General features: G+C 43.5%; 1 protein-coding gene across 1 annotated transcript; it reads right to left on the bottom strand.

Moving 5' to 3' along the window:
- Positions 1 to 11221: 11221 nt before the first annotated feature.
- Positions 11222 to 13850, bottom strand: LOC311223651 (putative C->U-editing enzyme APOBEC-4; the record flags this gene model as incomplete). Its single annotated transcript, XM_084308424.1, has 4 exons — positions 11222 to 11319; positions 11620 to 11851; positions 12496 to 12720; positions 13605 to 13850. 4 exons carry the CDS (start codon positions 13848 to 13850, stop codon positions 11222 to 11224), a joined length of 801 nt encoding a protein of 266 aa, XP_084164550.1.
- Between the last annotated feature and the right edge of the window lie 647 nt (positions 13851 to 14497).

Here is a 14497-nt window from a genome sequence, read left to right as displayed (position 1 = left end):
TACAACACACAATTACCCCCATACATCTTACACCACAATTATCCCCATACATCTTACACCACAATTACCCCCATACATCTTACACCACAATTACCCCCATACATCTTACAACACAATTACCCCCATACATCTTACACCACAATTATCCCCATACAGCTTACAACACAATTATCCCCATACATCTTACACCACAATTACCCCATACATCTTACACCACAATTACCCCCATACATCTTACAATACAATTATCCCCATACATCTTACACCACAATTACCCCATACATCTTACACCACAATTATCCTCATACATCTTACAACACACAATTACCCCCATACATCTTACACCACAATTATCCCCATACATCTTACACCACAATTACCCCCATACATCTTACACCACAATTACCCCCATACATCTTACAACACAATTATCCCCATACATCTTACACCACAATTACCCCATACATCTTACACCACAATTATCCTCATACATCTTACAACACACAATTACCCCCATACATCTTACACCACAATTATCCCCATACATCTTACACCACAATTACCCCCATACATCTTACACCACAATTACCCCCATACATCTTACACCACAATTACCCCCATACATCTTACACCACAATTATCCCCATACATCTTACACCACAATTACCCCATACATCTTACACCACAATTACCCCCATACATCTTACAACACAATTATCCCCATACATCTTACACCACAATTACCCCATACATCTTACACCACAATTATCCTCATACATCTTACAACACACAATTACCCCCATACATCTTACACCACAATTACCCCCATACATCTTACACCACAATTATCCCAATACATCTTACACCACACAATTACCCCCATACATCTTACAACACAATTACCCCATACATCTTACAACATGCAATTACCCCATACATCTTACAACACACAATTATCCCCATACATCTTACAACACAATTACCCCCATACATCTTACAACATGCAATTACCCCATACATCTTACAACATGCAATTACCCCATACATCGTACAACATGCAATTACCCCCATACATCTTACAACATGCAATTACCCCATACATCTTACAACATGCAATTATCCCCATACATCTTACAACACACAATTACCCCCATACATCTTACAACATGCAATTACCCCCATACATCGTACACCACACAATTATCCCCATACATCGTACAACATGCAATTACCCCCATACATCTTACAACATGCAATTACCCCATACATCTTACAACATGCAATTATCCCCATACATCTTACAACACACAATTACCCCCATACATCTTACAACATGCAATTACCCCCATACATCGTACACCACACAATTATCCCCATACATCGTACACCACACAATTATCCCCATACATCTTACACCACACAATTACCCCCATACATCTTACCCTTCTTTTGGAGCCTCCTATCTCACCAATCTCTGCATTGCCCCGAACAATAGCTGACCTGACTTTCATAGGCAAATAACCAGCTAAGTGGTTGAGGAGTCCATGATAAATGATTGTCTAAGTGAATACCTAGAAGTTGAATAACTGAAATCTGTTAAATGTGGTCCCTCTCACAAAATCAGGATTCAAGGCAAGTTTGTTGCTACAAACCCAGCAATTAATGTTTGGTAGGTTAATTTGAAGAGCCTCCTCTATTTGTGCTGCTGAAAGTCCAGCTGAATACACAGTAATGTCATCAGTAAATACTGTAGTGGTGGACTTGGATAGTATATGTGAAAAGTAATTTGTTTTTTTTATGATCAAATCTTTTTCTTTTTCCTTTTTCTTTTACATGAAATAGAAAACAACACAAGACACCACACAATACAATAATAATAATAATAATAATAGACATAACTTCACAGGACAATAATAACACTAACAATAATGACAGTAGAATCGCAAAAATAATAAATAAAGAACCTAAAAATAAAACAATTTATATTACCACAGACACCACAAAAGACTATTCCTCCCCCACTCCCACCCCAGGACCCCCAGACCCCCCAGGACTAACACATGTGAAAAGTCATTCGTATAAATTAAGTAAAGAAGAGAACCGAAGCAGCTGCCTTGCGGTGCACCACACTTTATAAGATGTGGGGGAAATTACACATTAATGAACACAGACTGCATTCTATCTGTTAGGTACGATTTCACCCTGTTGAGTGTACTTTCTTGGAAACCATAATGTAAAAGCTTTTCTACTAATATATCATGATCAACCAGATCAAATGCACTAAAATCTATTAATAACGCCCCAACTATATTATTATTATACAGATATTACCAGTCATATCCACAAGAGCCGTAACAGTAGAATATCCACTTCTCTATGCATGTTGATACATACATTTACATTTTGTCATTTAGCTGATGCTTTTATCCAAAGCGACTTACAAGTTTTGTACGACAAGTCAGTAGGAAAGGTACAACTCTATCAGCTGAGTAACAATGTTCATCAAAGTGTTCAGACTTGAGTGCTACAGTGTTGAGTGTATGTTAGTATATTAGGAAGAGTGCATGACAATAAGAAGGTTATTATTATTATAATTTTTTTCATACATGGTCAGTAAATCATTATTATACATGTAATGCCAGATTTGTTTCCAACAATTTTCCAATTGCAGGGAGAATGCTTATAGGATGGCTATTGTCCACCATCAAAGGTTGCTTATTGTCTTTAGGAATGGGACAAAAGTGGGCATGCTAACTTTGGGACATGTCCCTGTTCAAGTCACCTGTTGACCAGGACATTTAATGGAGTTGCTATTTGCTGAGCAGCCAATCGAAGTAATTTGTTGTCTACAAAGTCATTACCAACTGATCTTCCATCACTAAGTGCCTCCAACATTTGAGCCACCTCCTCTGTTTACACTGAAGAAGGACCCATGGAGCATAACCTTTTCTCTCAACATATCCACTTTAGCAACAAAGTAATCTGCAAAATGATTTGCCACATCATCTGGTTTTGTTTTAGTGTGCCCATCAACATTAGATGGATTAGACAGATGTTCCAAGCAGTCCTCATATAACATTCCATGTAGGCTATTTTTGAATCATTTTTTAAATCTCTGAATGCATTCTTGTAAGATAAAGCCTTCTTGTTTCAATTTTCATTTAAGTACGTAATTATGGATTTTCTTTTTATAGTTCTGCCAATTTTTCATTTGATGCAACAACTTTTGCCTTGTTTCTTTCCATAAAAGCCTTAACTCATCACCAACCCAGGGGGCTGGACGTGCCTTCACAGTCCCTTTCATCACTGGAGCATGATGACATTCAGTGGCATCACCCAACTTATCCTTCAGATACACCAATTCTGCTAAATCCTTATGAACCCACAGTCCAACCCACAGGAATGGAGTACCCTTCAGAAGACTGCATTGGTAAACTACTACAAATCAAATCAATACACATCTCAATATTCTTATTGTTTCTGGTGGGAAATCTTGTTTCACTTGTAACCATTTGCTTTAAGTTACAGGTCTCAGCAAACCTCAGACAATACCTTTAAGTTACAGGTCTCAGCAAACCTCAGACAAGACCTTTAAGTTACAGGTCTCAGTAAACCTCAGACAAGACCTTTAAGTTACAGGTCTCAGCTAACCTTGACAATTCTATTATATGTGTAATATTTGTATCACTCCAATTAATATTGAAGTCGCCCAAAAGGATCTCCATATTTTCTTCTGTTGCTTTATCTATGCTACTACACAGATCGTTCAGATAGGACATCCAAACACATCCAATAAGCAGTGGCAACTATATTTGTATCCATATTAATTGTACTTGACCAACACAAAGGTCATCTCTCTTTTGAAGGCAAATGTTTTTTTGAAAATATAAAGCCACATAGCCTACCTGTTCCTGTTCATATTGAATCCAAGCAAGCTGCAAACAGTAACATGTGCTAAATGCAATCCTTTCCTTGGAAATTACGCATCAATTGAGCGTACCATGTTTCCTACTTGGCTTGGAGGAACCATGGAGTAACCTTTGAGTCCCTATACAACTGGTTGTTTATGTACAACTTGTCAATAATCAATGAGGAACGGTGTCACAACCAAAGGTCTGATGACCTAACAAATTATACCTGGAGTGGGCTGTTGTGAAGCCAGCGCGTCCAGTGCATGCTTTAAGCACAGGTCCCGGTAGGAGGAAATAATAAGACGTTTTCCAAAGTAAATGATATTCATTTAAATAAGGGGAATGAAAGCCACAACAATAGACAATCAGGGTAAAAGGTAGGGGCGAACAAACAGGGTAATTACAGCAAGACAAACACACGTACCACAGTGTCCACAGACACCAGCCAACCAGCCAGAGGTTGGCACTGGGAACCACCCAGCAACCGTACACAAAGTACAAGTTCCCCACAAAGTGGCAATAAGGCCAACACAGTATATAATTGCCCACACACACAGTGGTAAATGGCATAACAGGGCCAACACAATAATATTACAGTCCACACAAAGTGGTAAATAGGCAACCTCCACACTCCATTCTGGTCAGTGGCAATGACACAATGAGGCACCCGGATGCGTGTTGCTTTTTAACAGCGGAGGAGTGCAAGAATGTGACAATGTGACCATGTCACCGCGGCAGCGCGAGAGAGCGGCAGTGCGGAAATAGGCTGTCTATTGCCATTCTCTAAGACAAACGCTAACCTTAACCAGCTCCTTAACAGCGCCTAAACTTAACCCTTCTAACCTTAACCAACTCCGAAACAATGCCTAACCTTAACCTTAACCATGCCTAACCTTAACCTTAACCATAGAAAGAATATTGCCATTCTCTAAGACAAACTCTAACCTTAACCAGCTCCTTAACAGCGCCTAAACTTAACCCTTCTAACCTTAACCAACTCCGAAACAATGCCTAACCTTAACCATGCCTAACCTTAACCGGCGAAAGAATACATGTTAAAAAGAAAAAAAAAAATTGATGGGATTCGAACTTGTCACCAATGGACCGCAGGATCGCAGGACCGCAGCGCTGCCAGGTGAGCTAAGCTTCGAATGAAAATCATGGCGGATTACGGCTACATAATGCCGCAAGCTCTGCCGCGCCTGCCGCGGGGCGTGTCGCAGCCAATCAGGGAAAACGCGGAAGCACTCGGCAGCACTCCTCCGATTTTTAATGAGCAATAGGCCACCCGCGTGTGTGTCACATGCCAGGCTTTATCCACCCGTCCCTTGAGGCTGACTGCCGACAGCTGCCACTCATCAGGCAATCAGCACTCTCTAGAATCAATACAATACAAAAGTAACACACATCAAATACAAATAACAAACATTACCTATTACTAACCTGATGTTTACATGGTGTTACAAATACGATAATAATGATAATGACCAACCCACGTACGTCACAAATGGGCATTTCGTCTCCGGTGCTCCTTCATAATTGGATATACAGTAGGATTTTCCTTCTTGCATTTATCTCAGGAGGAAATTGATTGTTCATTCCAAAGGATGTATTCCTGAGTTCCCTGCCCTTGCTTTTAACAAGGTATTTTTCTTTGTAATGTTCCAATGGAGGCACAGTGGCTCCTCCTGGCCTACCCTCAGAAACCGTTCCCATTCTGAGAATGTGAGAGAAAATTATGCTCTCTGGTCGTTTCTGGTGTCATTTTTAACTGTCATAAATTGCTGCAAAGCAGATTCACAGTCTGTGTCAGTATCCTCTGGGATTCCAGAGAACACTTCCAGTAGCAGCCACCTAACTCTCCATTGAGCGTGCATTGAGCGTTTTACCACCACATTCTCAGACACCAAATCATCACTTTGCATATGATCTGACTAGGCATATCCTAGGCTCTGGTCTGGATTCCTCATTGATATCTTTTAGAATCGTCTTCTTGTCTTTTTCACAGATTATTGATCAGAGTTTCTGTAGTTTGGGCAGCCAGCAACGTGCAGTGGATGAAGCAGAATGCCTCCTATCAGCAGCAGGCCTGGACAGAGGGGATCCACTAACAATCACTTCTTGCTATTGACATTCTTGTCAGTTGCTGGCTGATGCCAGCACAGCAGAGTAGGAATAGGTAGAGTGGTTCCACCAAATCTCAGGAATTCCAGAAACCCATCCACACATATTGTCTGTTTGTCCATTTCACTTGTTATAAGATGTCAAATATCACATTGAAGTCTTGAATTATAGTTAAAACAAGTTGGAAGCCCAAGTCAGGAGCCCAAACCCATTCCACTGCCAAACAGGAAGGATATTGACGTCAGTCAAGATATAATCAACTGAGAGAGTGAAGCCTAAATTCAGTCATTCTTGGACATTCTCTCATTGTGTTAACTTGTAGTGAATGGAATACTGGTGAAATTAAACTATTTCTGTTGCTGAGGACTCACTAGAAGCCCATCAAGGACCCCTGGGACCAACGTTGTCCAAAAACTACATTATTCTGACCACATGTAGCCTATCTCTCTATTCAGAGAAGTTAGGATGAGCTGGGTTCACAGGGTTATGCTGCCATCTGCTGGTTATGTTTGATATGTCTATTGGATTATGCATTCGATTAGATTCTAAATTATTGTCATTATACAGCACAAGTACAGTACAACGGAAGGACGTTTGGTATCCATCCAGAGTGCAAATGTAACAGTAAAGTGTAACAGCTATGTACAGGTGATTAAACTGGGTACAAAATATACAAATTAGTACTACTGAGTGTAATGCTAATCAGATGTATATACAGTTGTGGATATATGTGGTGAGAATAAATATATATATGGTATATACAGCATTATTGTACACGCTATCATAGAGAGCTATGGGTTATATATTGGACACATGCTGAAAATAGACCCTCAGGTGAGTCATCAGCTAATGGGAATCCTATTATAACCTAGTAGTACTTCTCCCTAAACTTAACTAACTCTGGGTATTTTGACTAAATAGTTTGGAACCACAGGGGCAGCTGGGCAGGTCAAAGCATTCATTCATTCATCACTGACAAATAAAACTTAGGCTTAATAGGCTACTTGCCATGTATGCTTTTTAAGGTGAATATTGACATTACTGGCTCAACAAAGCACACACCAATGGGCCAATAATAATGTTTGGAGACCAGCAAGAAACTAATGCGCACATTTGGGAAAAGTCAGTATTCTGTGATGTGTGTTCTTAAATTTTTATTAAAAGCATTTCTTGGTCAAAAGAGCACATGACACAGAAACGTTGGTATTTAGTGTGATTTTCCATGCATCTCCCATAGACTTCAATAGTTTGCTCCCAGTGCTTAAGAACGGTGAATTTATAACACATGACCTCTCATTATGCTCCCTGGTTCTTTCTAGTTCGTCTAAACATTGATGCAACAAAGAAAACAACCAAGAAGAAAGAGGATTTATTTGTGAAAACTGTTCTAGTCCGGGAGCCTCCCTTTATGTGGGAGACCTGCATCAAGATGTCACTGAAGCTGTATGAGAGGTTCGGCCTGGCTGGGCCCATTCTCTCCATCTGGGGGGGACATGATCCCTCGTCGATCCCTTGGCCATGTCTACGTGAGTTCCCAGCAGCCAGCTGATGCTGAGTGAGCCAAGGATGCCATGCACTTTCATGTGATTAAAGGCAGCCCCTGTGCATCATGTGGTCACTGTGTGACACCTCGTTGAAGAAGAGTGGGGTGGGCAACGTCTTCATCAAGAACCTGGACAAGTCCGTTGATAAGGAGGCCCTGTATGACACCTTCTCTGCCTTTGGAAACATCCTCTCCTGCACAGTGGTTTGTGGTGGAAATGGTTCAAACTGGGTTATGGCTTTGTGCACATTTAGATCTATGAGGCTGCCGAGCGCCATTGAGAAACTGAATGTTGTTAAGTGATAGAAAAGTATTAATCAGAAAGCTATCTGGCTGCACATTAGCCTAGCTTAGCACAATGAATGGAAGCGGACAGTGACGGGTAGCCTAGGCATTGTCCAACTAAGATTCAAGATTCAAGAGTTTATTCATCACATACATACCAGGGCATACAGTGAAATGCGGTTGGCCATGCCCACTACGATTGTGCAATAAAACAATATAATAATAAAAAGATAACTAGAATAGACATGGTAAATAGACATGTTAATAAATCGCAAGGCACTGGATCCTGTGTACATTCCTATACAATGTGCAGTTTTTCTTCTATGTCCCTAATATGCTATGCTTGCTGTTACTACCTCCTATACTATACAACAATCACAACAAGTTATTTTCTTAAAGTGTCCTTTTCCTTCCTTTAAAGTGTCATTTTTGTGTGTGTTTAAAGTGACCTGTTTGTGTGTGTGCGAGTGCAGAATGTTGTGTTGTGTGTGTGTGTATGTGTGTGTTCATGTGTGCTTGTGTGTGGAGAGATCAGTGTTCATTGTTCTGATGGCCTGAGGGAAGAAGCTGAGCCTTAGTCTCTCTGTTCTTGTTGCGTGTATACGGAGGCGCTTGTCTGACCGCAGCAGCTTGAACAGGCTGTTATTGGGGTGGTGAGGGTCCTTCATTATTCTGCAGGCTCTGGATTTGCACTTCCTATAAAATTAAGCATTACATCACGCGCAGGAGTGGTTTGTGAACAATAAACCATGCCTAGGGGTGGTCGTTAGGCCCGAGGCGCAGCCGAGGGTCGTTAGACCCCCCTAGGCATGGTTTATTGTTCACAAATCACGACTGCAAGTGGTGTAAAGCTTTTATACAACTGCCACATTCATCCAACTTTATTTCTATACAATAAACACACATTAATCGAAGATTTATTGAAAAAACCATCCGCCAGAAAAAGTAGTTCCCACAACTACAAAAAAGACAATTTGCCTCCATGTGGAAGCAGATCGGAAGTGCATCCAACCAACTAACACATCCAACTGTGTATTATTGGAATGATTGAGAGAAGTTGCCTCATGTGGAAGCAGCTTGAAGTGCATCCAACCAACTAACACATCCAACTGTGTATTATTGGAATGATTGATTGAAAATTTTATTACCAGATGCAGAATGGGTACAATACAGTACGGCTCAATACACACAATTGTTAAGGGAATGCAGACCTACTTTCCATAGAACTTCATTCTTAGATGCTTCTATAGAAAGTAGGTAAAACAAATTAAAAAGTTTTCTTTGCCCTATAGGAAAAAAACGTTTTCTTCGCCCTATTTTTTTATTTATTTTTTTAAACCTACTGTAGAGGGCCTAAACTTAACCAGTTGGAAACCAAGTGTACAGTAATAAAATTAGCAATCAATCAATCAATCAATCAACTCAATAGGCCATGCTCACTTAGAACAGCGCAGCACCCAGCTCTCTCTCAGTCTGACCCGCGTTGCAGACAGGTGTGTGTGTGTGTGTGTGTGTGTGTGTGTGTGGGGGGGGGGGTGGCGGTGGGTGGAGACTAGAGCTAGCGCTGACAGTCAGAGAGAAGGAAAAAGAAATTGAAAAAAAAATGCACATTAATCAATCAATCAAATCGCGATTTTTCTTTTGTTCTAGAATGACTCAAGACCCATCAATTACATCATCCAACATTGTTTAAAGGACTAACACATTCGCAGTGACAGAATCGCTTCATATTTAGTCGTTATGGCGCTATCAACATATCCATTTGTTGTCCGCGATCTTGTTTTCTCCCGGAGTGAGCCGGCGGAGTGATATGTGATTCGGTTGTGGGCGGGTCCTGAGCCCAGGACCGTGGATTGTTGCCAATAAAGACGTGTAAATGGACTGTTTCAGCCAATCAGAATCGAGAAATTTGCATGCCGTTGTATAATGTATAATAAGTCCTGCAGGGGTGGTAGTGCAATACCCGTAGTCCATTCTTTATTTTTTTATTTTTTTTTATTTTTTATTTTTCTCCTTTTTCCTCCGATTTTCTCACATCCCAATGTTAGTCATTATGCCAATTCCCAATCCCCTTCCTGGTCGCTGCGCACTTACCCCCCACAGTCGGTCTGGGAGAGTGGAGGTTATCACGTGCTTCCTCCGACACACGTCTAGCCAATCAACTGCTTCTTTTCACCTGGCAGCGCGGACTCTCACTGAGAGGGTGTAACGTGTGGAAGGATCACACTACCCCCCTTAGATCCTATCCGCGCTGCAGGCGCCCCGACCAAACTGTAGGAGTCGCTGTTTACAGCAAGAATACTGTACAGGCACAAATATGTGCACATGGTCTCTCTCTCTCTCTCTCTCTCTCTCTCTCTCTCTCTCTCTCTCTCTCTCTCTCTCTCTCTCTCTCTCACACACACACACACACACACACACACACACACACACGCACGCACGAACACACGCACACACACGCACACACACACACACACACAGGGATGCTGGGGAGAGGAGCAGCAATGCAGCTGTTCAAGGTCAGTCAGTACTTCACAATAGCTATAAACGCTATGACAGTTTTATATGCTGTATGTAGGTCTGCATGCATCTCTCTCTCTCTATCTCTCTCTCTCTCTCTCTCTCTCTCACACACACACACAGACACACACACACACACAGACACACACACACACACACACACACACACACACACACACACATACCAGAACACACATACCAGAACACACAACTCGCATACACCTAACGTATTGTTGATTGGTACAGTATGCTTGAGAGAAATAATTAGCAGTGAGCTTCTTTCTCTTTTTGACTGAGTGTCCTGCTGCTGTATGTCTGTAATGGGAGGGATTGAGATTCAATATTGATATGCAGTATTAATACACTATGAATAATGTGTTTGTGTTGTTGTGAGTTGGAGACTTCTAGACTGACGTCTTGTCTAGCCTATATATGCTTGACCTGCTGCATGTGTGTGTTTCTGTGTGTGTGTGTGTGTGTGTGTGTGTGTGTGTGTGTGTGTGTGTGTGTGTGTGTGTGTGTGTGTGTGTGTGTGTGTGTATGTGTGTGTGTGACAACATCACTCCGCTGAGACGGCGACATATGCAATATTCATCAGTCCTCGTCTGTTCGTCTGCTCTAAAACTCAGGCAATCTCTCTCTCTCTCTCTGCTGCCCCCTTAAACATTCTTGATCCACACACACACCTTTGTAGGCACAGACAACAACTCATAACTCTGACATATGAATTTATATATAACAGAAACACTCTAGAGACACTATCAAAATAATTCAGGATATTGAAAATGAAAACACATTATGTCAAAAGAAAGGGAACTTCGCAGCATCTTCCATTGTTCTATTTTCTTCCTTTGGACTTCCTGCTCCTCTTGGAGTCTGTGTGCTGCAGTGGGCTAACACCGGCCACCTCCGTCACTGTCACCTGCACAATCTCCCCTGGGCGACCGAGGAGCGGCAGAGAGGCCAGGGGGAGGGAGAGGGCGGAGGAGGGAGAGGGTGGAGGAGAGAGAGGGCGGAGGAGAGAGAGGGTGGAGGAGGGAGAGGGCGGAGGAGGGAGAGAGCGTGGCGGGGGCATCCGTATGTGTCGGACTACATTGACAGGACGTGGTGGAGCTTGGCACACGGACAACAGAGGATGTGGGACAGTGGCTGTGGCTGTTTCCGGCCAGCCAGGGACGGTGAGGCGTGGTAGAGGCAGCACAGTGAGGGACTGCATGGGTGTCTGATGCTGTGAACCCTCTCCAGGCAGATCCAGAAACACAGGCCCCACCCCCGTGATGGCTGATATCAGGACAGCGTTCTCTCTGTCCGCCTCCACCCTCCCAGGTAGTAGGGAGCACTGTAGAACAGAGGGTGGTGCATCTTGCACAAACCTCCACAGCAGGTAGCCCCAGGCAGCCCCAGAGATGGGGCTTAGGGAGATGCGAGGCCAGAGGGAAGCCAAGCTGCACAGGCCTGCCTGGTTCTCCTGTGGGGTGAATCGATTAGTAGTGAGAGTAAATCAATCAGTCACTGAATGAGTTAGAGAGTAACTAAACACGTGGCCATGTTGCTGTTATTTTCTGCCCTAGTGGTTGATATTTTCTCAACTCACTTCAATCTGTGATGTCAGAGTACCCCTTTCTTTTCCTAGACAGATGTCTGACATCACCAATCGGGGGGGCAGAGTGGTGAAAATATCAACCACTAGGACAGCAAAATGACCATGTGTTTATTACTCTTTAATTCATCCATCCATCCATCCATCCATCCATCCATCCATTCATCCATCCATCCATCCATCCATCCATCCATTCATTCATTAATTCATTAATTCATCCATTCATTCATTCATTCATTCATTCATTCATTCATTCATTCATTCATTCATTCATTCATTCATTCATTCATTCATATCTATGTCATGCAACTGAATGTGAACCATCACATATCTTGTCCGACACGGGTTCGTAAAACCTGTTCGGCCTGGAAATTAATACAAAATGTAATCACTCACCTTGGGTCACTACGCCCAGACTTGTGTAAACATTATTACTCATTATGACTCATCTTGGGTCCCGAGCCTTAGATTTTGAGAAACACGTTGTATGGAAGGACCCCGACCCAACTGACCCGGTGGTGTGGCCGGCCAGGCTCGGTGTGGTAGAGCTGGGAGAAAAGCATGTCCAGCCGTGTCCAGGGGTGATGCTCCAGGAAGGCCAGTAGGGAGCGGGCGCACCCCCTGGCCGGCTCCTGGCACGGGGTGTAGTTACTGTAGAGCAGGACGTAGCTGACATCATCACACGCCTCCAGCACTGACCACAGGTACCTGGGCAGACGGACGTGGACGGTATGATGCTGAACAGGCAGACACAAAGAGCAGTGGTACGGTGATAATATCCATAACATAATCATTTCCTTGTGACGGCTTCGAATCATTATGTAATCTATCATCATCTATTGTGTCTTTATCTTTTATTTTATCTACTTTTTCTCCTCTTTTTCAATTTTTCTCCCATCCCAATTTCGCTGTGCCAATTCTCCCCTCCCCTGTCTTGAACGTTGCTCGCATATGTCCCCCACTGGCCGGTTGTAGGGAGGATAGAAGCCTTGCATCACGTGTCCCCTCCGATACACGAGGAGGCAGCCTGTCACATCTTTTCACCTGCCAGCGCGGCCTCTCATTGGCGAGGTGTAACGTGTGGCAGGGAGGCTCACACTACCCCCGCCATTTCCTGTCTCTGCTGTGCAGGCCTCCCCCAACCGACCTGTAGGAATCGCTGTCCACAACGTCCAGATTACCACCCATCGACTTCCACCCGCTAACTCTGCCAATTGAGTTAGTATGACGGCCGGCCCAAGCCGGAGGCAACGCCAACAGCCGGATTCGAACCCGGTGTCTCTTGCGTTGGTGACGAGCGCAACGTCCGCTGCGCCACCCAGCCGCCCCCTATTATGTCTTTATCTTGTCTCACATCATCATATCACAATAAACTTGAATAACAGAACGCCTCAGGGGGTAGGCTGCAAAAACAACACAACATGTGGCCAAAATAAATCATATTGAGCGTTCCTTCTGAATGCAATGTCGTTTGGTTTTGGAAAGTGTTTATTTTATTCAAGCATCTCTGTTCTATTAGATAGCACGCAGAGAAGTTGGCAGAGACGGGCGTGCAATAAAGGTCTTGAGCTGCAGATTCGATGGCCCTCCGATCCACCGGGAAGCCCAGAGACTGACTGACTGACCCTTGGTGGGGATCGAACAGTAGGTTCTCTGGGTGGAGTCCCCGGACGGGACAGTCTGAAGCCCGTCCACTCTGCAGCAGAACCCCAGTAGAACTCCACAGCTCATAGAACAGAAGCAGGTTCCTGGAGCCCGCTGGTCCCACTGGGAACCCAAAGGCCTCACAAAACCAGGGGTAGGGCACGGCCGTGTCCCGCCCTGTCACCACGTGGTGCGGGCACTGAGGGCACTGCTGCTCCCACATCATATGTCTGGCAGAAACACAACCACATATTCAAACGGGTTATGGACCTAATGAATGAATTAGATTAGATGTATTTTTTCTTTTCATACACAACGCATCCGAAATACAAATACTAATATTATTTTTTTTTTTATCCACTTTTTCTCCCATTTTTCTATATTTTCTCCCATCCCAATTTCGTATCATCCAATTCAACCCCTCCCCTGTCACGAACGCTGTTTCTTGCCTCCCACAAGCCGGCTGCAATGTGGACTAAGTCATACATAGCACAAGTCCCCTCCGGTACTTGAGGTAACAGCAGTCGCATCTTTTCACCTCCGCAGCTCGATCTCTCAGTGGTGAGGAGTAACACGTGGGAGGCTCACGCTGCCCCCGACACTTCCTGATTCTGCTGCGCAGGCGCACCAACCGACTTGTAGGAGTCGCTTGTTCACAACGTTCGATCCCCACCCTTCAGTTTTCCCTCCCCGTAATACGGCCAATGTGTATTACTGCGGACGACCAGCCAAACTGAAAACAATGTGGAGAGCTGGATTCGAACACGCGAATCCTAGCGTCTCCACACTGGTGGCGAGTGCCTTGCCCACTACACCACCTAGCCGCCCTACAAATACTAATATTCTTATTAGACATGTCTCTTTACATGT

Source organism: Notolepis coatsorum, assembly GCF_963971535.1.
Source record: "Notolepis coatsorum genome assembly, chromosome: 2".
NCBI lineage: Eukaryota > Metazoa > Chordata > Actinopteri > Aulopiformes > Paralepididae > Notolepis > Notolepis coatsorum.
Note: the sequence above shows the minus strand (reverse complement) of the source record. Positions and strands in the feature narration are given on the sequence as shown.